We start from the raw sequence: 26,653 nt of genomic DNA, 5'->3' as shown, positions 1-26,653 counted from the left end.
GCATTTGTGTCCATGTCTGCTTTCACCAGAATACTAGACCTATTTCTAAAGCAGTGTACGGTACCAGTTTCCAAACTCTGCACTGCTTCCTGAGAGGAGTCAAAGTGAGATACCAGATGCATGTTAAAAATAGGTCTACAGATTTATACACAGTACATTTAGCCATTTGCATCAAAGAAAAGCTGCTATTGTATTGAGCATATGCATACAGTATTCAGATAAATTTAAGTATGATTTGTGACATAGATGGCTTTCCTAAAAGAATGTCACTGAAAGTGGGTAATAAGAAACATATTGTCTTCAGACACTTGCATGGAAAGTTGGGGATCCTCTATCTAAAGCTATGACTGTGTAATGTGCTTTTAAACTGGACAAATGGTCTTATGTGTATTACATGTTTGTTTTCCACTTAGCACAAAATGTACTCTGAATGTTGATGAAATGCTGCAGGACTTTGTACCAGAATTCTGTGGTGTTAATTATTGTGAAGCCAAACATTTTAAAAATGTAAGGATTTAAAATGAACTTTCTTCCAACTCACGCAGAACATTTATTCAACATTGCTGCAGCACTGTGTGAGTGTTGCGTGTTGGCCAGGCTCCTGCACTGGAGGTACCTTGAAGGCGACGGGGAGGGTCTTGTTGCAGCGCCAGTGGGATGGCAGCACGGAGCAGAGGAAGTTGGGGCTGTCTGTGCGGACCAGCTCACCGGGGTGGTCCGACAGCACCTCCACCATGCTTCTGTCTGTGATGCGCAGTTTGCCCACCAGGGTGGCAGCGCTGCTGTCCTGGGTGCCCAGGGGCAGCCCTTCGGTCATCTTCCCTGGACTCAGCATTGTCGATGGGGGTGTGAAACGGCGCCCAGGGGCAGGATCTAAAACACAGTAAAGAGAGATGAAGAGAGTGGAACACAAGCCTCAACTAACGTACAAACATCTGATCAAAAAAATCTTTCTACAATAAAACTAAATTTAGATAGAGGGCTTTTTGAAGCTGAACAGCTCCAAGGAATTAATTGGAACTTGGGAGGTATGACTTGACAGCATTGCAGAAAAACAGCCAACCTGAAGCAGAGGTGCATAAATCTGTAGTGTTCCTTTTGATAGGGGAAGAAGAACTCTGTCATTCTGCCAACCACAATCGATGCCACATGAGTGTGGTTACAGAGGTTACCACTGAAATGCTCCACTGAATAACACAGCAGAAAGATGAATAAAAATACACATTTGGCCCACAACTGCAAAACGTCAGACAACCCATGCCCCACCCTTGTGCTTACTGAGACTGCAGAAATAGAGAGAGAGAGAGAGAGAGAGAGAGCGAGAGAGAGTGAGAGAGTGTGTGTGTGTGTGTGCACGCGTCTGTCTGTCTGTCTGTAAGTGTGTTGGCATCTTTCAGAAACAAACAAAAGACACCTAATAGCCACCGTTAGTCTGCATCTTTTTCGCAACTGTTTGTCAGAAGTGAAGATTCGAATGAGTGATAGATTTTTGACACAAACATTTAAATTACATTTTGACATCAACAATGTTTTAAGAACATGGTCGTACCGTATTTGGCGTCCCAGAGGAAAACCATTTGTGCAGAGTGGTAAGTTCCACTTGGTTAGTGTAAAGCTCCAGAATTCACCGCTACATGCAACAGTTCACCGGCGGATTTCCCAAACGCGCAGACCAAGAGTCGTGAAAATAAAGCGCCTGGCCTCCTGTTTCGTTTAATGTATCCGAGCGCACTGGCAGATCCGCGGATTCCTACTTGCGCAGTGTAAGTCGAAGTCCAGTGGCCACTGCAAACATCCTATCAAAAAGAGTGCGTGCTGTGTTAATATTGAATATAATTTTAGTTATCAGGATATGATGAAACGAAGAAGAAAAGTATCCATATCGCCCATCTTCCGTTTCTTCCTCTCTCACGCGAAGACTGTTCTTGTAAGTTCCAACTGACTCACTGCATGACACCCCGTCAGATTGCGCAGCGCGAGAAACTTCCTGAAACTGCCAGCCTTTGGCCACCGGCAATGAATCCAGCAAGTGCAACAGCGTCCGAGACACCCTCGTCGTTACGGTACACGCGCCACTCTCAGCACTAGCACCACACAAAGCCGAGACAAGGCGACAGAAACACCCTTTCCTTCTTAGAGCTGAGAACAAAATTGAACAGCCACATTAAAAAACCTGCAAAGATCCAGAAAACAAGTCTCCACATGCAGTCAGGGTTAAGTTCACTTTGCAAGATAAATAGCTAGCTGTGGACTGCAGTACAGATGTATGACTAGCTATCCTAGGGCTATATTTTAAATATTACGCATTACATTAAAACAGGCTTTGGGTGGCAACAAAATATATTTTGATTACATATGACCTAAGTGGGAGACTTACTGTTTATTTTAGATTTCCCATTACATGTTATATGATCGACGGTTAAATTCAGAGTGGGGAGAAGTCGAGAATGATCTCCCACTCACTTCCTTTACAGATGCTCCATTCAAAATAACGCTGCTGGACGTTACCCGGTCATTTAAAATCTTAAAATGATTGTCTCTTGATTTTGTTTCCAGTTAGTTTGCCTTCTGTCAGATAGATGGAACTGGATAACACATTCAAAATTAGCACACACCTTTGTCACACGTCTCATAGACGGGACTACTCCACAAATGCTGTGAGACTGAATCTCCCGACAGCGGGATGACTTTATTGCCAGTAAGTAGTGTAGGAATGCAGCCCGGAAAGGTTTATTTGCATAGACAGGTCTGAACCATTACAATAGCACTACGAGGAGGCTGGTGGATGCCGTAGCCAATCAAAAGACCGCTCCAGAAGCACAGCAATTGAATTGGCCCGCCTTAACCTTCAATGGAATTCCACGGACAAGGCGCGTGCTAAGGTTAAAGTCCTTTGATGGTGTGATTTTAACTGATGGTGCAAAGAACATGAGGAAACACACAAATGTTAATACTTCAAATGGGAGTCGACACTAGAGAACACGGAAAGCAAAAGAAAAATCTAAATTAGAAATATGATTTTATAACACGCGCTATTGCTAGGCTAGCAAGGGTTTATGATTTTCGATACTTAGGCTATTACTAAGGGCTGTAGTTGTTTAGCACGCTTCATAATTCGACAAATATACTACAGAATATAGAAGCCAAAGCAATATACTTGATACAAAGCAATATCCACTCCACTCGTTATCACTGACTTGACCCGGGCTGGCTGTGAGTACAACCCCCCAGTGCGCTGAGCTACATCAGCGATGCAGTCCGATGTCATAAGATCCCACCGATCCATCTGCACGAGATGGCGAAAAATCCAGCGCCACGATGTTTCTGTTTTTGTCAGATGCTTTTTACCAACCTTCTATAAATATGATGTCATTTAAGGGGAGGGAGGGGGCACGAAAGCACATCACCTAGAGTTTTTTGAGATTTGGCATGTTTTGTTGGTACATTTCTGAAAAGTGTATTACAGTCGACGTTCGTATAGGTCTGCAAACCTCCATGATCACACGGATGGACATCGAAGGTTATAAACCCTCTCGAGTGTTCCAACGAGTTTTGACTTGCTTTCATAATTTTACTTTGTACTGGACAACGTCCGTTTCTGATTTCCGAGACCACTATGCTGTTCTTTATCGTCCCTCTTATCCTTTACAGAACATTTTTCCACGTGTAAAGTTTACACTGGCTTGTACTGTGCAGTATCTATTGTCTTCAAAGCGCCTTCAACGCCCCTTAGGATTCACATCCTAAAAGCCATCACAAAATAATACCAATAGAGGGCAGTAAACGACCTATTACAGTGCTCTGTTGTGTCAATACAGGAGATGTGACAGGTATGTTTTTTTCATGAACCAGGGATGCGTTCAGTAGACAAAGTCGACAACGAAATTAAGGTGGTGATAAAACGTCAGCACCGTAATGTGATAGACATAGATAGACACTGCGCACCCTGGAAATACGCCCAGTTGTATTTATTACAAGCAGCGCGTTCACATACTTGTAATGGGCAACAGGGTGAAGAATGAAAAGGGACTAGACATAAATCGAGTAGTAAATAGTCAGATAGGCCTACAAATATCAGGAAGACAATGCCGATTATGCATAATATTCACCAACGTTTACATTTGTTGAATTGTGCGAGTCTTGTGTAATTTTTAATCATACGAATTTACGAAGTATTCCAAATAACACAAAGCCTCTGAACTGAATAAATGGCTACAAAGCAATACGGATAAATTAACGTCAGGCATGTCATTTACTTGAGAAATCATTTAGGCAACATATTACCGATTTTGAAAGCCAAGTTAGCCAAAGCAACTTTTGAAATACATAGAGGCTAAAATGATAATAATAACAAAAAAATGTATGTCTTTCCACCACTTGTTCCAGCGTATCTTGATCTTGCATTTATTGACATGGATTGTAGATTAAGAGGCTGTTAAAATAACTGTCGTTAACACACCAAAGCCAGTCTTCACATCTCGGATGAATCAGCCCCACTATTCTGTTCTGTCAAAACATTTAAAAACATGAAACAACTATGTTGATTGTCGAAAACGTTACAAGACGCTTGGACAACGTTGTTCATTCAGAACGAGCGAAGTAGGCTAATTTGCTTTTATCAAGATAGCTTTACGTGCTGGCTTCTCCAAAATGTATCCGTTGCTTGAACAGAGAACCACTGATTTTCCAGAACCCCGCGGTTGGCGGGTCTGGACTGATGAAATACCAGATGGTTTGTCATCATCCATACCAACGCGCCATCGGTCATGTCCACCCGTCTCTTAAAACATCACTCTGCGTTTTTAGCATAATACCTGATTGTATCGTTAAATTAATTTCACAAAGAGGACTAACTTTGGCATTTGTGTCAAGGAGTTTAGGGAAACTGTCTTTTACTCGCCCTTTTATGTGGAGTCAGTCTTGTTGTAAGAGTTTAGCCACGGGGATGATAAAAAATGTAAAGCTTTGCGCTTCTCTGACGTGCGTTTTCCAGGTTGCCTGCCGCGCTGGTGATGTAAAGTGACTGGCCACGTCACTTGCTATAAAGCGGGAAGAAAAACAGCTGCACACCTTTATAACACGACTGGGTCTTTAATAATAATGTTTGTTCTCTGTCACCAATGATACAACGAGAAACAGGAATATTGCAATGTTTTGTCACATACTGTATACGCAGGGGCGTGTATTTTGCTTGATGCTCTCCTGTCTTTTCCATACTTCTGTGATATTCTGTATTGTGCCTTATTATTACAGCGCGCTCTGACACCGCGAGGGGAAATTCTAGAACGTTGTGATGCTGAGTTTTTCATTGTCAAAGGCAGATGGGTATGCATTTTATAGATGAGATCTGCGTTTTTGTATCCTTTCATAGTTTCACCTTAACTCAGAAAGCGTCACCGATTTTAACGAAAATTATATGTAGGCCTACTTTATAAGGCAACCCATTTTATGTTGTATTTAGACTGATTTATAACCGTGCATTCTATCAGTTAAAATAGCAGCTCTGTCCACTAAACCCAAGCATCTGAAAGCAATACCGCAAATCACGCCGTAGCAAGACACAGGATGAATGAACTTGGTTACACTGCGCCAACCTAGCTAAATATTGATTCTCAGAATGCTGAAAACAAGCTAGCTCATACACTTACGGTACCGCAGCACAACCTCCTGCACAACCAACGTCGGATGAGCCACAGGTGAGGCCAAGCTGCATTTATCTCCCTCGATATCAACCGCTCTCTACAGATCGTTCCCGCAGAAGTTCTGCATAAACCGAGTACTTGCGGCTGCGTCACTCTCTAATATTAACAGTCCCCTTTCTGTTCATATTCAACGAATAACTGACAAAACACATGTAAGTAATTCCATAACATAACTCACCACAAACACAATATGCAATAATTAAAAAAAAAATCATTCCTACAAAAATTGTAATATTCCATGATAGCCTGTCTCTCTGTTCTGAAACACACACACACACACACACACACACACACACACACACACACACACACACGCACACACACTCACCCACATAATATTCTTAAACCCGCCATTAAATTATATATGTGATCTCCCATTACTATATACATATACGGTGATGTCAATCGCAATGGGTTTCGCAATGTACTTGCTTTGCAACAAAACCACCACGTGACTCTTCCATACTGAAATACATACCGAGAAAAGCATGAGGCTAACAATATTTGTTGTTGACACCTAGTACATATACAGTGCTCTCATCAACACAACTAAAGCAAAAATCACGAAATACGACATGTAAAAACAAATGAAATCACTCGTCTTCATACAAGAAACCCGCAAATCGTAAGTTTGTAACAATGTCTCAATGGAAATCGGCCTATTGATAGAATATTGTTTTAGGCGATTTTTTGTTTTCCTTTATCCCCCACTACCACGCTTATGATGAGCATTCACCTTGTCTTATGGTATCTGAAAAGCATGCTGATATATTTGGTGGTAACAAGGCTGAATGCATATGGTTTCTCAAACGATCTACAAATAAAGCATTTATGCACTCTGAATCACAATAATTTTATGCTGTTTCTTTCAGAGATTCAAACAATTTCTTACTGTAGGTGAAAGTAATAAATATACTGGAAAATAGCATCACCGGGAATGAATAACTGACCCTCATCTGAGTGAGGCGACTTCCCATAATATTTTTCACAACAATTTCATTCTTCGAAATACATCTGAGACTGCTGTTTTTAATTAGCACAATTAGGTAGCTTTTAAACAGTGGTGGCTGGTGAGCAGGTGGTTGGTAATCATTTATTCTAATTACGCGACTGGTGTCGATTATTCTGTGAATTATTTGTTTTATTGTTAATCAAGGAGGATAAAGGGCAACAGGTTGAAAGTAATGATAGATTTAAAGGTAGTGTTTGGGCTTCCCCTGTTTCGAGCTCACCAGCCGCCACTGCTTTTAAATGCACTTGTTAAAACAGTTTTAGCAAACCCCAATGCTAAAAGGAGTTATGTCCTAATCACAAATTATTGCGTACACATCGTTTGATGGCAACCTCTGGAACCACACTTTTAAGTGCATTGTGTTAACAGGTTCCTGGTATTCGTCTATTCAGTACTGACAGCACCTATTTGCACAAACAAATAAAATGAACTCTTTAAATGTAGTTGTATTTTAATTGGTACCGGATTATACGATCTAATTAAAACATTACCTATAATAAAACTAGACAGCGATTTAACTGTGAAAAAAATCACAGTAAACATGCGAGAGTTAGAGTTAGATTTTGTAACCAGACGATCCATGCATCCATTTTCTTTGAGGTTCCTTTTAATCACCCGCTCAGAGAAATCCGCTGTTAAAATCCATTGAAATCCAACAGAACCGTGGTGGCGTGTATGAAGGTTTTTTTAAGCGTGCCCGTTAGATTCGCAGTTTTGAAACAATACCAAAATCAATGTTTATTCAACAAATACGCAACTGGATGGTGCACGTTTATATTTCAATTCATGATACAACCAGAAAGATTACATTAATAGTTCATGGGTCATTAACGAACGTTTTCGCATAAAATATATGTGCACGTGCTACTTTAAATTCAGCAATGCGCGTGTTTGTGTTTTGAAAGATGTGTATCTAATTCACTGATACATGCTTTTAAGTGCGTTTTTGTAATTTTGACATTGTCCGCGAAAAGATATCTTAATAATTAGATTTTTCCCTTGTTGCTTACATTGGCTACAATTTTGATTTTTTTTTTCTATTAACAGTAAAACAGATATAAACTAGATACTATTATTACACAAACAACTGGAACGTTTAGATGTATATTATACTCAGCCTTTCAAAATATAATGTAATCGCAGATCACATGTAAAGAGTGTGACTTTACAATGTAGGACACTGAGGTATTAATCAGAAATAATAATAAAAACACAAAACATAGTATATAATATATACATACATATATTTTAAAGTATATTTCTAATATAACTTAGGCATTTCATATGCTGTACATGCCGCCGTATTTTATTGTAGTTTTGGTATATACATACGTTTGCTGCTAAAATGCAATTATCCATGTGCTGACCACATGCGTTTCATTTCTGCATTTATTTATGTATTTATCATTTTACCGTGTTTTGGAGAGGATAGTGGAAGACACATTTAAACAAGTGGCTTCCTGCAAATATCGTGTGAAACATTATATGGTACTGCTAAACTCTGTGCTGTCAGATGCATGACAAAACAGAGAGAAGTTAGCAGACGTGGGTAATTACAAAAATGAGGTGCCCATAAACACCACCTCATTTCATATTCATGTTGCACCACACACAACGGACTAAACTATACACACACACACACACACACACACACACACACACACAATATAAGAGAATGTTCACATCCTGGACATCTTACAACAGATCGTCTCGTTCACTGCCTCTGAACTGATTTAACCAATACTACAAACTCAAATGATTAATGAGATGCAAAGCAGCAATTGAAGAAATCAACATTATGTTGTGAAGTGGTTTTCTGGTTCTTGAAATTCCCTGAACTGTCTGCGTCTGCATGATTACAGTACTGTAAATTACATTAAACCTTTACATACATTTACGCATATGGCCCACTCTATTCTTACTCAGTCCACGTGATCAGAGCCCCCCATGAATGTGATGCTAATATGCTAAATCACAACCATGCAAAGACAGAGAGAGATATCTAAAGTGAAATTTAATCATTTCATACACCAAATTGAATGATGATTGTGTATGAGAAGAAAAAATAACAGTACTCATTCTCTTACTCTTACGTGTTCAGATTCCCATTCATCCTATGTATACACCACTGTTCCAAAAACTTTTGAAAGCTCACATAAGGAGGACTTATGGATAATAACTTATTGGTGGTAATCCGCATGGGAAAACTGTGAAGATGAAATTAAATATCCAGAGGAAAAAAACAATATTGCAAACCTTCACCAATGCATAGAATACAGCTATATCACAATGCCGAGATGGGGTAACAATCACTTTCGGCTTTGATGAGAGATGAGAGATGAGGAAGAGACAAGGTAGATGAGGAGAAGCTGACAAAAAAGGTGGGGGGTAAACAATGATAAGAAGAGGGTGATGATGAGGTGTGGGTGCAGAAGAAGGAAAGAGCAGTGGTGAGGTAAGGCAAATGGGGGAGAAAAGCGAGAGGAAGAGGAGGAAGGAGAGTAAAGGCGTTACCAAAGAGTGTGTTGCTGTTTCGGCCTTTCCTCATCAGGTGCATGGCCCAGGACAAGGGGCTGGAGGTGGCGAAGTGAGCAGCGTTCATGCCTGCATTTATCGGGACCTGACAAGGGAACTGGTTGGGGGAGGGCGCCTCTGCGTGTCTCTGAAGATTCAGTCCTCAAAGGCAGAGCCCCTATCTTATCCCTCTCCCTTTATACCCAATGCTCACCTCCTTTATTATTAGCTAGTGCCAGAAAATTGAAGGGAAAAAAAGACATGCACTCATGCCTAATATATTCTTTGCAGTAACCGTGGCCACAGGAGACAGAGCGTCACTTTGCCTGGGGCGCTCTTAGCCTGCTAATTTCATTTAGCTACTCAAATGATTTTTCTCTTAAAAAATTCCAACACAGGAGTGAAAATGGAACCAAGCCAGTAGAATTTGACTTGAATTTCGCTTGAGAGAGCAGGAGATGGCTGGGACATGCAGCAGAAGTGATTGTTGCTTGGGGTGAATGTTCTTTTCCCTCAGCCTACACCATCCTGGAGACCTGAGTGGACACCCAGTGGCAAGCCAGACAGAGGCACGCTCACTGTCAGTGAAGCCAGGAGGATGGCAGGGGGTTAAATGAGGTATATCTATCTACCAGATATCCAGATAAACCATGCCAGAATTCTAAGTTTACAGTTTAGTTATTGTATGGCCCTGGATTTATACTCCTGTCCTATTAAGACATTAAACCTCAGCTCATTGTTCTAGTTCCTGACCGGCAGTGGTTGCATTTGTTTTCCTGGATTTGAATGTCATGAAAGGTGTAGAATGAGGGTGACTGCTCTGGTTGCACTCAGGCTGCCTTGAGGCTGACCGAGTGTTCACCAGATGCAGCATGCCTGTCTTGGGGGCACAGGGCTGCCAGTGCAGTCTTGCAGGGCTCTGATGAAGGTCCCTGCCTAGAGCCCCAGGGAAGCACTGCAGAGCAGAGGGCAATGGCAGGTGATGGTTAGGATGGAAGGCTCACATTGGTCAGGCAGTGGTAAACCACAGCTGTGAATGACAGTCACAGGCTGGCACCGTGGGATCAGGCTGTTGACATCTCTCCTTTGTATGCTTTGACAGTATGTTACTAAAATGTGATTCATGCCTCCCGTCTGAAGTGGCACAGATTTGGCCCATTCTGGAAGAGCTTGAAACCTGTGGTCACTGTCAAAAACATTACCCCTGTTGTCCTGGACATGTCTGTTTATTTGGTTCCTCTCCGGACCAGCCCCCTGAGGATAGTGTGTCCCCTGTGCTGTCAGTGTGGGACTGTGGATCAATATACACCTAGCTCTTCTAAAGGAACTCATCTCACCATGCTTAATGTGTCCAATGATGGAAAAGTAGGAGAAAGGAAATAAAAGAAATCAGCAGGTGTTTTGACTTGTTTTTCCTCTGAGACATCCCTCATTTCAAAGGTAAAATGTTTTAAATAAGTTTTAATCAACATGTTTCTGTCACAAAGTTTGTAGTTATGCACTTTGATATGGCTAGAAATTTGTTAATAAAACACCAAGAGTATCACCTACTTCAGTCAGATTGTACTAAAAATATACTTCATGTGTTCTTTATCAAGATGTTCTGGCTGATATTAATATTAATGTTTGATCCCTGTTTCTTTCTTCCAACCTGGCCCTCTCTCTCTCTTGCTCTCCCAGTCTCTGAGTGATAAGCTCCTTTCACACTTCAGTGGTGTTTAAGAGAGGAGGAAGAAAATAACTCAGCTTTAGTTCTCCTCAATAATTCATGGAACTGTACTGTGTGGATACCGTTAACTGCTACTTAAAAGTAATTAATTGATTTTCTGACATATTGGTTAGCAACGCAGGGATTTGACGCTATTAGGCACCACACGTCCCCTCCTTGTCCTCACACACACCCAGTTGTAGACGCGTGTGGTTGCTGCTGTGGTCTGCTGAGGTGTGTGTGGGGGGGGTGACGTGCACCCCCAGTCCAGCTGTATTGACACTCCTGGCAGTGGGGCAGTGTCCGTCCTGGTGACGCTGGTGTTGGTGGTCCCCCAGGCCTCTTTTCCCAGTGAACTTTCCAGCCCTGGCTATGTCCAGCTATGTGCCTCTTGGGCGGAATGCTCATAAAGCAGCTCACACACACATACACAGGGTGCCGTGAGGGACATGGGAGACGGTAGCCCTTTTTAGAACAGGACCTGAGAGCGCCGGAGGCAGACTTTGCTAACAGCTGCAAAGGAGCACTCTGTGGGGTGGGATTCAGCCTGGCTCAAGATGAGGTTTGATAAGTTGCAGTTCTGTCATAGCTTGAAAGAGGGAGTGCCAGTGCCACTCATGCCAATCCACATGGAGTGGTTTGATGATGTAATAGTTTGAATGGATTAAGTGTTATAAGAAAATAAATAAATAAATAAATAAAATGTTCAATGAGCACCACTAATCTGGCCACTGTTTGCTTTTGGTTGTCTGATTTTCTCTTTTGAGTCATTATGATTACTCCTTCCCCAACATAAATGTGAGGTCTGTGTGCTTCCAACAGTCAGCAAGTCTGTTCAGTTTCTGAAGATGAGCCCATTCTGCCAAGATTCATTCATGAATTCATGAATTCAAGTCATCATCTTTATGATTTTGAACATAAGATTGTGCATGATGTTCATGATTGTGATCCTACTTCAGCAACGTATTACTTATTTATATCTGAATTTTAGGTTCAATGAAATCAACATGGAACATACAACAGACCCAGGCAGACCAATTATATAAATGCTTGCCATGTCCAAATGACATACTTTTGTGAGAACATCGCAGATGATCCTCCGTCCTTAGATAAAAATGTAAGTTACTGTTGGCTCCACCTAAGTCTGAGAAAAACAGTGAGGGTTACTGTACACTGGCTCTTACAGACTCCCTAGAACAGCTGGTGGCTTTGAGTCAGTGTAGCCATCCACTGACCATGTATTTCTTAGCGTGCTTATTCACTCTGGAAGGAGATGTGTGCAGCCTGCAGAGAGTAGCATCTGGGGTCCATAGGTGGAGAGCTAAACTGTGCACCCTCCTGCCCTGGACTGTAAAAAGACTGATGCATCACAGCACACAGGACATCATCTTTGTCTCCTCTGTCTAGCCTTGCTCTGGCCCTGTTCTGGTACACTCCCTCTTCCTCTTACTCCTCTTTCTCACATCACTCTTTTTCCCATTCAGTCACTCAGTCGACTCTGTTGATGGTCATTTCTCAGAGACAGTGATGAAGAAATCAATACAGTATGTCCTCTTTCTGAGGCCTGTCCAAGAGGGAAAGAATCTGTGAGAGTAATTCAGGGATGCTTGGATTCAGGAAAATAATAAGCAAATAAGAAAACTGATTGACTTGTAACACATTTACATAGTCAACTAAATAGCCAATAAATGTTTTGATTGGATTTATGTCATTTTATGCAGTATTTTTGAACAGGTTTAGCATGGCTACTGTACACAAGGTTACTTAATGTTAAGATGGCCCCAGTCACAAAATGTAGGTTGGTCAAGACAGCAATCAATACATTGATTACACTGTTCTCCCCATAGCAATTCATGAAATTCCCTTAAATGCACATGGTTTGGTTGCAAATTCCCCCTCTCCATTGTGAATCATTTTATTTTATGACACAAACAACACTGCAGGGATTTTGAATAGTGCTATGCACTGCACCATGCTTTTTCTCCTGATTCCTAAGGGTGTTCGCTGTTCTACCTAGCCCTGTTGTCCAGGGCAGAGAGTGGGAGGGAGAGAGGGTGCTGGGATCTGCCCCCAGGCCCTGTTTAGTGCAGTTTGAATGGCTGAATAGGGGCAATGGTGCAGAAACACTCATGCACACACACAAAAACACACACACACACACACACACGAACACACACACCCTTCCTTAAAAACTGCTTTGTTACTTTCAAATTTAAAAACACAAAATAAAACAGAGATGCTTAATGTGTTAATAAAGAGATTTGATTTAATTTCACTTTGAGAATTTTAATCTATATGGATAATTACAATTAACATTTCATACAATTTTATTTTTAAATTGACATGGATATTGCTGGTAATGCTGATATTGTTGATTAAAACACTTACTGTCAACTTACAATTTCTTGAAACAATCATTTGACTACTTCTGAATATCATTACTAGGAAGAACTGTTGGATGCAAGTTACATAACGCAGGGATTTTTTTCAGTGGTAACTGAAAAAACTTTTTGCCAAAATATAAAACATAAATCACCTTTCATTATATCTGTGCTGGTAGGCATTTATTAATGAGGAAACCATCATTAGTTAGAAAAGTTAGCCGATGTTACATTACGCCTCAGAAAGACCAAAAAAGGGTGATCGCCGATTTGATCAAGATAATCACGCATGGTCCAACATGTCAAGCAAAACTTTTGGAATATACCCTGTAAGGAATTTCTACAACCCTTACACTTATTTTGGCATTCAGTTATGTTGTAATTTGAACATTGAAGTCTACTTATCAAAGACAACTAAATGAAAGCTATTTCTAGCAAGTCAACATGTCTCAGAGATGAGCTATCTGCAATGCAGACAAGCACTAGATGATTTATTGACAGCTCATTTGTTGTTCAGCCATTCAATCACTCATATAATGGCCAGATAAAAACAGAGGACTCACTCATGTGCAGGGAATGCTGCTTACATATAGATCTGGATAGGCTATAAGTTATAGATCAGAGGCAGGCAATTAGATTAAGATACACATATAATAAGATTAGCAGATATACACTGCTCCTCCTCCTAAAGTATGCTCATAAACAAGCAAACCAAGGGCATGCTCCTTTAAGGAATGACAAAACTACATGGCTACTCAAACACAAGCAGGGAGGAAAAGGTATGGCATCATTATATAACACAGGAAGGATTCCACAACAGATATACCTCAGATATGGGAGCAGCACAGGAATGAGGGGGAGTGTACAGGCAGCACAGTGACTATTGATCAGGAATGAGGGACAGTATACAGACAGTGCAGTCAGTATGAATCAGCAGTGAGAGAGAGTATACAGAAAGCGCAATGAGAATGAATTAGTTGCACCAGATGGTTGCAGGCACTGAAAAAAGAAGTAGCCTCCCACTCCCCATTCACCCATCTCATCCTCTTCCTCACTGAGACTCACTCAACAGTGGAGAGGCAAGAGAGCCACAAGCCTCTGTCCCAGGATATCTGTGGCCTCAGGCAATCCACTAGAAAGGCATGGTGAAATCAGCCTGCACATCGTACCTTCAAATCAGCCATTCACAAGCTGCCCGAGAAACTCTCATATCGCTTGATGATGTGAATCCCAAGTGTTTAAATCTAGTCATAAGCTTCTGGTCAAACATGCATTTTACTTTATGATGACAGCATTGGGGGCTTTAATGCATATTCTCTGTATGAATGCAAGAATTTGGACCAATAGGCAGTTTCCACTCAATGCAAGAGGTGTGGTCAGTTCTGCTTGGCACGTTTTGAGTTATAGCTTGCAGACACACACTCACAGCAAAGGTCAGGGCAGTGACATCACTGTTTGCTGAGCTGATTCGAGCTCCCTTATATGCTAATGGAATTAATTAGGAGGCGTTTACAAGGTGGCGATCTAAAACCATTCAACTAAGCACAATTTCAACATCATTTGTGATTTATAGATTTCACATCTGGGAGAGTGGTGTATGTGCATTATGCACAAGAATGTTACGAATGTGTTATTTATTCCTAGAGCGTCTGCCGTTACATTCCCATTTGGGGTCTCGATGCTGTTAATGGCTCTTTCTGCTTCCATCTTTTTATTTGCCAGGCTAAAAATTTTCCTGATTTTTCCCCATGTTCATAAAATGATTGCTTTAACCTTATTAAGCTGTTTTCAGCCTTGGCAGCAGAAAGACCATTGTATTTAGCCCTACATGTTAGAAGTTCTTGGTGGGTAGTGTTTGATGTATCTAAATAAGCCTCCCTCTCTAACTTTTTAAATTTCTTTTCCAAGTCTTGCAATTCCAAATTAAATTTCTTAGATTTTGAGCTAGTGTAACAAATTATCTGTCCTCTAATATAGGCTTTGAATGTCTCCCATCTTGTTGAGGCAGAAGTCTCATCTTTATTTGTTGTGAAATAAAGGTCCATGTGTGAACTGATGTTCTAAAAAACTAGGATCATGAAGCCATTTGGGGTGTAAACGCCATCTTCGCGGTTCTTTTGTCATGTCTGAGTATTTGTAAATGAGAGACACTTGACCATGGTCTGAAATAATGATGGGGTCATACATACAATCCATCACCATGGGAAATATATTAGAGGTTAAGAAAAAGTCAATTCTTGAATAGCCTTTCGTTACTGAGAAGTAACATGAGTATTCTCTGTTGGGTATAATCTCCTCCAGGGGCCACACAAGTTAAGGTCTTTCGTAAGGTAATGAAGTTTTTTTCCTGCTTTGCATGTGGGAGGTGTCTATACCTGATGATCTGTCAAAGTCAGGTGAAATTGTACAATTAAAGTCCCCTGCAATCAATAATTTCCCCTGAAATGAGAAAAGTAAGAACAAGTTTTCAAGCCAGGGCAGTCATTATTAGGTCCATATAAGTTAACCATTGTAATTTTCTCATTTAACAGTGATCTTTGAATAGTTAGATATCAGCCTGCTGGGTCTGGAATTACATTTGATGTCTGAAAAGGAACAGATTCGTGTATCAAAATCATGACTCCTCTGGAGCTGGGGGAAAATAATGCTGAAAAAACTTGACCATGCCAGCGCCTCCATATGGATGATGTATCATTAGATGACATGTGGCTTTCTTGTAAAAAATCACAGTTGATTTAAGTTGTTTAATTCTCGTCATGACCTGTTTAATTTTTGTCAGTTTCCCCAATCCTCTTACATTCCATGATGTTATCTTTATATTTAAATCCCCATCCATAATAATGTTTTAATGTTCACTGTATGTAAATCCACCCTCGGGTCACCTTCCCCCGTCTCATTATTACATTATTATTGGTATTTAGCAGACGCTCTTATCCAAAGTGACTTACATTGCTTACTTTTTTAACAATGGTATCCATTTATACAGCTGGATATTTACTGAGGCAATTCTGGGTTATGTACCTTTCCCAAGGGTACAGTAGCATTGCCCCAGCAGGGAATCAAACCAGCAACCTTGCAGTTACCAGTCCTGCTCCTTACCACTATGCTACACTGCTGCCCACAAAAACCCTTTGTCAATGAACATTTTTGTCAGTAATTTCATTCACAAGATTAACACTAAGAGACAGGTCAGCAGGTTACATTACATTTCATTATTGAAATTCAGCCGATGCTCTTATCTAGAGCAACTTACATCGATTACAATGTTATCCATTTATACAACTGGATATTTACTGAGGAAATTGTGGATTAAGTACCTTGCCCAAGGGTACAGCAGCAGTACCCCCATGGGGAATCAAACCAGTTCGGTTACAAGTCCTGCTACTTAACCACTATGCCGCATTGCCATCTCCCAGCGAGTTCTCAAAAAGAAAAAGAAAAGTACAGAAAGTGCTGCTTGATATAGCATATACAAAACAAGCCCTAGGAACAAAAGACATAGTAAGAAAGTTGAGATGTTTCCCCTTGCACCGACTTCCCGAACTTGCCAGCATGTATCCCTTCCTCCCCCCACAACTACAGACACCACATAGTGCCGCACTGATCCTACCATGAGGAGCAGTTCGCTATGGCACATACATACACACTCCCTCCCAAAAATAGCAGTGTCTTTCCCCGAATCCCTAAAGTATCTAATGTTATCAGTGAAATGGAGCTAGACAGATAGCTAGCTAGCTAGTCAGCCCGCCAAAGCCACACAATAGTATAGCCCTAGCGGGCCGACCAGCCAGCCTCCAGTATTAGACTGAGGTGACTAGGGTTAGCCAACGAAACAAATGTCCAGTTATACAATCTAGACTAGCTAAATCAGACAGAAGAACAAAGAATAATAATAGTAATAAAAAACTTTCGTGACATTTTAGCACAGTCAGCTACCTTATTATATCCACAGTGATTTAGCAATTCAGCCATTGTAGCTAGCCAGCTGTCACATATCAGTCTTTGCCACATATGGTACCAATAAAGGATGAGACATCTGCCAGGTCATCGAAGCTGTGGTTTCGACCTTCATGGGTGACTTGAAGCTTGGATGGATAGACTATTCCATACTGGGTGTTCAAGGCTTTCAATTGCTGCTTCACCTCATAGTATCTCCTCCTCTTGACATGCGTCTCTCTGGCAATGTCTTGAAAGAAATTCACCTCTTGTTCGCCATACAGCACCTTGCCTTTAGCTCAGGCTGCCTTCATCACTCTGTCCTTATCTGTTGAATTAAGGTGAGCCCTCTCAATGATGATCGGGTTAAGGAGAGACTTGGCACCCTGAGCCTCTGGTAGCCACTGCTCCAAGAAGGCTGCTGCATCAGGCCCCTCAGCACCTTCTGGAAGGTTGACAAGGCGTAGATTATTACGGTGGCTTCGGTTCCCCTGATCCTCTAGTTTGGAGTTGAGTGTCTCCACCTTCTGCTGGAGGGTTGCCACCATGCCCTGTAGAGAGGAGACTTGGTCCTCCGTGTCACCAATGTGTTGTTCAGCTTCCAAACGTCTACTTGGAATCTCACTAACAACCCATTTAACATCTTGTATGGCAGATAGAATTCCGCTGAATTTCGAGGAGAAATCCTCTCTCATGCTAGCGATAGCCTTCATGATGTCCTCTTTGCAAGCTGTGTTAGCACTAGTACTACCTTCTTTGCCTTCAGTTAGCATGTCGGAGGAGGATTGATTAGCAGTCTCTGAGTTGCATTCCACAGTTTGCGTTGTAGGTTGTCCCATAGTGCGTTGTAAGTTGTGCTAGATGTCATTTTTGTTGCATGTAATATTATGTGCACCAAATAAAGAGGTCTGACTGATTTAAAAGTGATAATACTATTCAAAGTAAAGTAGAATGTCGAATGCAGTGGGAGCGGGGTTTGAATTACAGGGGGGGTCTGACCCCCCTAATTAAGACTTGGAGGTAAAAAACAACAGTTCGGGGGGGGGGGGGGGGGGGGTCGAAACATTTATATATCCTTCTTACCTGTAATTATTACAAAGTATGGTCCACTTTAGGGGTGTCTGAAATCATAATATATTGTACTATTTGGGGTTAGGGTTAGGGTTAGGGTTAGGTAAGAAGGATATATAAATGTTTTGACCCCCCCCCCCCCCCAACTGTTTTTACCTCTTTTGGGGGGTACTAGTCTTAATTACGGGGGTCAGACCCCCCCGTCCCCCCATCCCCCCCATAATTCGAATCCTGAGTGGGAGCAAACGTTAACACGTGAGCTTAGCTCGCCGCCATGTTGCCCTTGTGATGAAACTGCTTTCTAAATACACCCTGTTTCTGAATGATGCAAAAAAACAAATCTGGATTTTTGCAAAGTCTCACTGCCCAGCAGTCCAAAGTTTCTCTAACTGGTCTGCTCCCCTATTACCATGCTATTACCAGGATTTTTTAAATACCTTTTGCCCTGTATGCAATCCTATTTGGAATCACCAATTGTGCATTAAGCTTGTCTCACAGTGACAACCTCTGAATTCATGAAAGAGCAATTGGATGAGCTGAGTGTAATCCACCAATACTCCAATATTTTTTTGCATTACAGGTCCCATACTGCACTACAATGAAGTGGTTGTTGACTGGAGGATAGCCACTGCACCACTGACGTCATCTAAGCAACATGCAGACGCCAGATTAATTGCAGTGTGCCTGAGAGAGGTGAGAAGAGGAAACCCTGGAACCTCCTGGAGGAAAGAATCTGAATTGTTCCACCGCTGTGGGCTCCCAGCCATTGTCAGCTCCACTGCTGCAAAGACTTTAAGTAAACCTGTAGTATCTTCTGTTCATTGGCTCTTAATTAAAAAACAGAGTTCAAAATTCTGTTCCTAACCTACAAAGCACTAGCTGGACGAGCTCCATTATACCTGAGAGAGCTATTATTCCATTTAATCCTGGTAAACCATTATTGTCATGGGCAGCTGGCTAATTTATCTTCCTAAAAATGTCAAAACCTAAAACAGGTAGCAGGGCCCCTAAATTATGGAATGACCTGCCTCACTGTGAGAGAGAAGTAGGCTGGATTAGGGCCTGTTAACACACAGCTCTTTTAGCTTGATGTCCACAGTGACACCTTGCCCTCTGTGCTGTTGATTGTTCACAAGCATGGATGTAACTAGAGCAAGGATGCTACCTGTGTTTGCAAAGAGCAAACCTCACTCTCATTTCAGACGGCAGTGAAAGCTGTGGCAATGTGAAACTGCAGCACTAATGCCTGAGCTGTGTCTGCCAGCTGACAACCATATTTAAATGATGTGTAAAGAAGGGCCTACCTGAAACCGTTTTCTTAAGCTTTTCTTATTGTAAATGACACCTGCCTCCCATACCGTGCAATGTCTCTACCCTTAACTACATTGCCATATTGCCATACTTGACCTGATACTGAGGTGCCCACGTACAGCTTGCATGTGAAAAGGTGTGATGTAAGCCAGTGCTATCAGACATGCAGCATGGAAACCTAGGAGCCACACTCTGCATCTTTCACTGCCAAGTGGCATCAAGATGCCATGTCAGGCTCAACAGTAAACAACTGAGAGGACCCGTTTTTCTCTGGTCCAGCTCAGGACAATATTCCACAGATCTTGTGTGGAAGATGGACCAAGGACTGCATGTGATGAGCTAGCTCTCTTGACTTCTCTTCCTGATGCTAATGACTGATAATGATGTAATTGCATGTCTCTATTGCATAATGGCATCTTTACAGGTTAGAGTAATCCTCCAAACTACCAAACTACCAACTACCACCCAGAAAGGTTTTCTGTGGTTATATCCAGGAAGCAAAAGCATCATTCTCCAATTTTCTTTCATCTTGTTAGTGTTGGGAGATGGAGACATCAGAGACCATTAGTGTCTTCTCCAGTGTAGTTGAATTAGTTATTTCCTAGTTATTTTGCTAAATATGGGTTACTGGTGGAATACCAGGCCTAGTTACTATACCTCATAAGGTTTTGGTGGATTACTAGGCCTAGTTATGGTGCCTTGTTGGGTTATTGATGGATTAGCAGGAATATGTATTGTGCTTGCTGTGGGCTACTGGTGGATTAGCAGGCCTAGTTATTATGGCTGCCCAGGCCAGTGATTTTGATGCTTTCAGTGTGACTGACAGAGTTGACTTCTTTTGCTCACAAGCAAAAAGACACTGCTCAATAAAAAGTCATTAGTTACCCACAAAATCAATTAAAGATGCACTGAGCACAGTCTTGCATATGAACCAGGCTGAGAAAGCCCCTCTCAGGTGCTTTAATCACATGAAAACCCACTTGGTTTTTCTCACTTCCACCCTACCCCCACTTCCCCCCAGCCCCTGGCTCAGATGAAGGTGCTTCCAAATAGCTCAGAAGACACTTCCAAAAAGCACACAGCGGTGACACAAAGTAGGCTGATGAATTTATTAATTAGGGGCTTCCTGAATGGAACAAAACCCATCAAGGACCACAAAGGCTAGCAGGGATGATGCACTTAGCTTCCCAGCTTGCTAACCACACTGGCAAGGGACGGGGGTCTCCTTCTCCCAACGGGCCACAGTTGCAGGCGCCCGGTCCATTACATGGGGGTCTGGGACGGGCTGTGGGCCCACAAGCGTGAGGCTGTGGTCTGGTGGAGCGGGGCCACCCCTGCGGCGCATTGTGGTGGTATTGACAGTTATATTGCTGTTTCCTGTTGCGGCTTCTCTGGGCAAGACACTGTAGCAGTGGCACCCGGAGATGTGATGAGAGGTGGGAGGTGCATGCCATTCTACCCGCTTCAGAGTGCTGCCACGTCCCTGGGCATAACCATCAATGGGCCACTTGTACCGAAAAAAAGTAGAAAGGGGGGGCGAAGGCAAAGCATGAGGCTTCACTGTGACTTCCCCATGATCCTGTCCTACTTTGGCACCAAACTTTCTTCTCTGTTCATCTGCGGAGGCAGAAGTTCTCACTCCTTGGTCACACTTAACTGTCTGTCATTGTATGTAATACTTGGCCAGTTGTGTCTGAATGCTTTTCTATGCTTTTTCCATAACATAATAATTATATTCATAACAATTTAATAATTGTGCACTAATAACCACATGCAGGAGACCTAGCATCTTTAAAAGAACAATGGTAGTGCTATGGACCTGTGGCAAAACTGTAGCGTTCCACTGAATGACAAGGGATAAATCCATGTCAAGGTATGACTAGATAAGATAAGCTGAGGTAATACAGGAACCATGTTGAACCAAAGGGTGTCTCATTGTGGTGTAGTGTGGGGTGCGGGTGTATGCAGGAGTGGTTTGCCAGCTGAGCTGGCTCGTTCCCGGCCAGACATACACCAGATAAAGGGGAAGCCACTCCAGATTGCTGATGCTGCTGAAGGTGTTCTGTGGATGAGGTAGGCGGGGGCCTGGGTTTGTCATATGGTGAAGTGCAGTGTGAACAGGATGTAGGAGGGGCTGTGGAGGACCTGTTGATCCTCATGCACTTCCTCTGCTTTACTTGAACCAGAACCAAAACAAGAACCAGGAAATGTTCCATGTTAGGCCCATTACCATCTCTGCACTAACACAGTCCTGTTAACACATTCAGCATAATGCAGACAGGAGGCCAGGCCAAGTCAGCTCTCTGTGATTACAATTTTTTTATTGTCAGAGATTGCAACACCCGAGTCTGTGCACCAGATCTCTGTCAGACTACCAGCAACTGCTGCAACCAGACTCACATGTGTGCATCACGATTAGTCACGAATGATCAACCAATCAAACTGTCACTAAAAAATGCATGCTTTCTGTCTAGAAAAAACGCAGATGCATGAAGAGAATTGAGTGCCTCTGTTGGATAGCTGCACATAAATGACCTCGGAATAATGGAATCTTCCTCCAGCTCTCTCTCTGGTCCAGTCTGTTCATGTTTGAGGAAGTAATTTGATCAATAATCTTACAGAAACCACAGCTCCCTCTCTGATCTTCTTCATGTCTGGAGAGATCAGTGAAATAGGTGAGGCTGAAGGTTCCTGGACCACAGCGCTGATCACCATAGGATCTGATCCCATGTTGTTTCATGGGAATGTGAACCTAAAGTGTTCAATATAAGGCTGCTGGAATTAGGTGGAGGAGGCTGAGAGGAGAGGATGAGAGGAAAGGCAGTGGAGAGAGGAGAAAGTAGCCAGCCAAGCGGCAGGGATGTGAAGAGGAAGCAAAAAGCAAGAAGGGGAGGAGAGATGGAAAGCAGGAGGAGAGAAAAGAAGAGGAGAGGCAGTGAGATGAGTGCTTTTCAGGGTTGAAGCTTATGTACTTGTTCTTCATGCGTCTGTATGCATCCATGGCAGGGGGCAATCGCATTTGACATGACCCTGTACACTACATAATAGGATGTAGTGGGGAGTACAAAGGTTTTCTGAGCTGAGCACTCAGCAACATCGCATGTTATGTGTGCAACTCTCTCTCAATAGGAAAGAGAGGATGAATTGGGTTAAAATGAAAGGACTGGTATTCTGAGCAGTCCCTCTGCTCTGTAAGCTGACACAGGCTCTGAAGAAGGCACAGGGAGAGGCACTCACTCCTGCAGCCACCAGGGAAAGCTGCTGTGCTGTCAGCATACACACTTATGGATTAGTCCCTCTTTAAGAATGCAGACACATCATTATGCTCCTTATTTTCTCCAGGGACGGCCTCACCCAAGGCGGCTTGCAGCAAACTGATGCTGGGTAAAGTGGGTAGGCGAGGTAAAGCACCACGACTGAAGATACACTGGCATTATTCCAGGGTTCAACCCACCTCCCTCAGGTCCAGTGCCCAGTGCTCATACCAGTAGTCTGCAACTGCCTGCGATACTCAGGTCAAGACTCTTCTGCAGTAACCACTACTCTACAAGGCTATACATGTCCCGGAGGACCACTGTCCTGAGCACTAACTGCTATGCTACATTGTTGCCCACCTGAATGCAGAGAGGGTTGCTATTGGATTGCTATTTTAATATTTCTGGTCAGTCAGCATTTCCTTTAAGTCCTTGCTTGTCTGCCGCTAGAAATCTGAAACTGACATTTTGGGCCACATTTCTTTGCTGTATGCCTTAAAAAATGTACTAGTATATATCTTCATTGTGCTTTTCCTCAGGTGTTCTCCTTCTCAGTGTGTTGTGACTTATTTTAGTTAAAGACAGTTCATAAGTTTAAAAATTGTTGATAAAGACATGTTAAAAATATGATATTTACAGTATTGACAGATGTTTATACAAGAAATTTAATATTTATTGGAAAAACATAAAAAATGCTGACAGGGTTAACAGGAAATGCATTTAGGTTGATTTGCATTTATAGACACTTTTAGTTTGAAGTTGAGAGGAAGTGACCAGTGAGTTTTATTTTCTCTCGTGGTCTTTGCAACATTTATTCAAGGCTTGCAATGGCGAATGCACGAGTCTGCTTATTTGATTCATTTTATTTTATGTACCATGTAGTGAGTCAGTAAATGTGTTTGGGAGAAGACATTTGTGTGGTCACTATTCAAAGCTTCCACTACACAACACAGTGGTCTCAGAAACCTGGCGAGGTGGTTGTCACGGTTTCAGTGGACCTTGCCTTTATTGTGCCTTTTTTTCCCCCAGAAGCGCAAACTCACAGATGAGCCCCAGTCAGCTGCCATGAAGTCTGAGATGTCCATCGGGGCCATCCTCCTGAGAAGATAAAGGGAAGGAGATGCGTGGTGCTTGCCTCACCCCTGAGACTGAGCCTTCCCTTGTGCGCTCTCAATCTTACATGAGAAGCTTGAGAATTCCTACCAGAAAACTCAAATAAGGACACTTCCCCATAATCCCCATAATAAAAAAAAACAAAAACAGAACAAGGTTAAAAAATTACCAATTTGGCATGAGGGTTTCCCTTTTTTCTCCCACCCCAGAGAGCAGACTCACAGGTGTAAAAAACTCAATTAGCTGTGGTGACAGGAAACAAAGGCAGCTCTGTTTCTGTGGCAGGTGATCCATGCAAATGTCTAGAGATGAAAGAGATTTTGAAAAGAGAGGATGTGGATAGGGATTGGTTGTGTGTCAGCCTGGGGTGTGTGTGTGTTGATATATGCTTCTGTTGTACACACCTCACTTTGGATAAAAGCGTCTGCCAAATGAATAAAAGTAAATGTAAATGTAAATTTAATAATATTTCCTACTGTTTTGTAGATGGCCAAATGACTACCAGACTTCACCTGCATGGCATGGGCTCAGAAACTACTTGAAAAAGGTTGAGACTGACATGGTTAACACTGGATTGCTCTTTCACCTGGATGATGATTCCATTAATAAAGATGAGCTAAACTCAAAGAAAAAGCACACACACACACACACACACACACACGCACACACAGACATACACACAAAACAACTGCACCCCATATTTTTTGGTAACTGTGAAGTGTGGTAATACTATGGGGCTGAAGCCAGTCATCTGTGCTGGCTGTGTGACTAAGTTCAGCTCAGCATGTCTACTGGGCGCCTGGCAGACTACACTTTAACAGGTGGTGCTGACTGTGCTGACAATCTGAGCCAAGAGGGGCCACAGATTCACTCTGTCAGGACATAATTATCACATACACACACACACACACACACACACACACACACACTTGCATACACACTCTCCCCTATACACACACACATATATACCCCTACACACATGCACACTTGTCATTGTCCTTGTCATTTCTGGGTGATGCACATTTGTGTGTGACTATGTGTACTTGTTTTTGCTTTTTTGTGTGATTATGAGTATTGTTCAACTGCGTGGAAGTGGGCACAATAAAAGGCACTGTCTAAAATGACATTAATATTACATTTGATTTGTACGCAAACATTTTTACTACACATCCCAGCATCCAATTTGCCCTTTTTATTGCTTCAGAACAATACATATATTAAAGTATAGATGTATAGATGGACTTGGATCAACTATCATATACAGTTTTATGTGCACACTCTAATCTAATTTAAATTTATTAGCCTCCAATAAAATAATCCAGACTTAAATTGTTATTGTATACATGTAGAACTTTACACTTGGCTATGAATTTCATTAGCCAATCTGACTGGTTTCAGATTCTAAGTCTTCTTGAAATTTTTTATGATAATGTCTAAACTTTTTGCTTCATCCCCAGATTTTGTGCTGTCAGTAAATTTAACTATTTCACCTCTTATGTCCTCATCAAGGCTATTTACATGAATGCAAATAAGGTACAGCAGAGGTCCCAGCACCTGTCCATGCGGGTCTCCACTTTCTACAGCTCCTTGCGCTGATGTCATCTCAATCCATTTTGAGATACAGAAACTCATGGATGTGAATGAATTGATTTCTACTGTTTCCTGCTTTATAAGTTACTGATGTGGTATTTTGTCAAATACCTTTTGAAAAAAAGGCACATAAAAGCCTGATTTTGGTCAATCCATTATGTAGATCACTTGAACAAGGCCAGGAGATTTATTAAGCATCATCTCCTTCTATGAAATTTGTGATGACTACACCTTTTAATCAAACTTTTTTTCCAAATATAATTCTAGCATTCCCCTCATGACAGATTCCAAAATCATACATAAGATGCAAATTAAATTAAGTGGCCTTTAGCTTCCTTGGTCATCTTATATAAGATTTTTAGCATTTGAATACAGAACCTCAAAGTATTACCTGTTCTACATTTTGTCCCTATCCCTGCTCCTGGTTGCATAAAGCCCCATCCACCTCAAGAGCATTAAATATCCTAGCTAACAGCCCTCTACACATACTGATCAATAACCTAGTTTAAGATCTCATTGTTTCCACAGATAAGAAATTGTAAATTATGATGTCTAGCTAGCCTGCAAGTGTGTTTTTCATTTCTCTGACCCACATCACCCACATCACTGAAATAGCTCTTCCAGATGTATTAGTCACACTGTGTTTCCCTAACTGGGTTTTTCTTGAACATGTCATCTTGTATGTCTGCCCAGTAAACATACAGTGTAGTATTTGCTTCAAGAAGCTTAATATTGTTGCTGTAACATTAGTACGGTAAGTATTAGTGGCATTTATTTATTTATTTTAGTTTGCTAAAATGGCATATAAAGATGGCAAAAAGTCTGTACTTAGTGTACTTTAAAGTTGTACAAACTGCATGGGTCAGCAAACATAAATTTGAGAGAGAGAGAGAGAGAGAGAGAGAGAAAGAGAGAGAGAGATGGAAAGAATGAGAACAGTGTGTTTGTGTGTGTGTACATGTGTGTCTATAGTCTTATCTCTCTGTGGGTCATTTGTCTGACAAATGGTTTTCCAGGGATGTATCCTGGATGCCTGAAGAGTGCTGGGGGAGACAGGGAAG

At 41.8% G+C, this 26,653-nt stretch overlaps 1 protein-coding gene across 3 annotated transcripts in view; it reads right to left on the bottom strand.

The window, feature by feature from the left end:
- LOC118785659 (runt-related transcription factor 1-like) overlaps positions 1–26,653 on the bottom strand; it is a 49,149-nt gene that overhangs the window by 16,869 nt on the left and 5,627 nt on the right. The window contains exons 1-2 of one of the 3 annotated variants that reach the window (XM_036540487.1): positions 5,649–5,737; positions 617–873 (exon numbers count right to left, since the gene is read on the bottom strand). In XM_036540487.1, the coding sequence (XP_036396380.1) occupies positions 617–835 (219 nt within the window). In that variant the 5' untranslated portion in view covers positions 836–873; positions 5,649–5,737. Of the gene's footprint in view, positions 1–616; positions 874–1,549; positions 1,998–5,648; positions 5,738–26,653 lie in introns of those variants that run through there. The other 2 variants (XM_036540486.1, XM_036540488.1) reach the window with 2 other exon arrangements.

Source organism: Megalops cyprinoides, chromosome 11, assembly GCF_013368585.1.
Source record: "Megalops cyprinoides isolate fMegCyp1 chromosome 11, fMegCyp1.pri, whole genome shotgun sequence".
Taxonomy (NCBI): domain Eukaryota; kingdom Metazoa; phylum Chordata; class Actinopteri; order Elopiformes; family Megalopidae; genus Megalops; species Megalops cyprinoides.
Note: the sequence above shows the minus strand (reverse complement) of the source record. Positions and strands in the feature narration are given on the sequence as shown.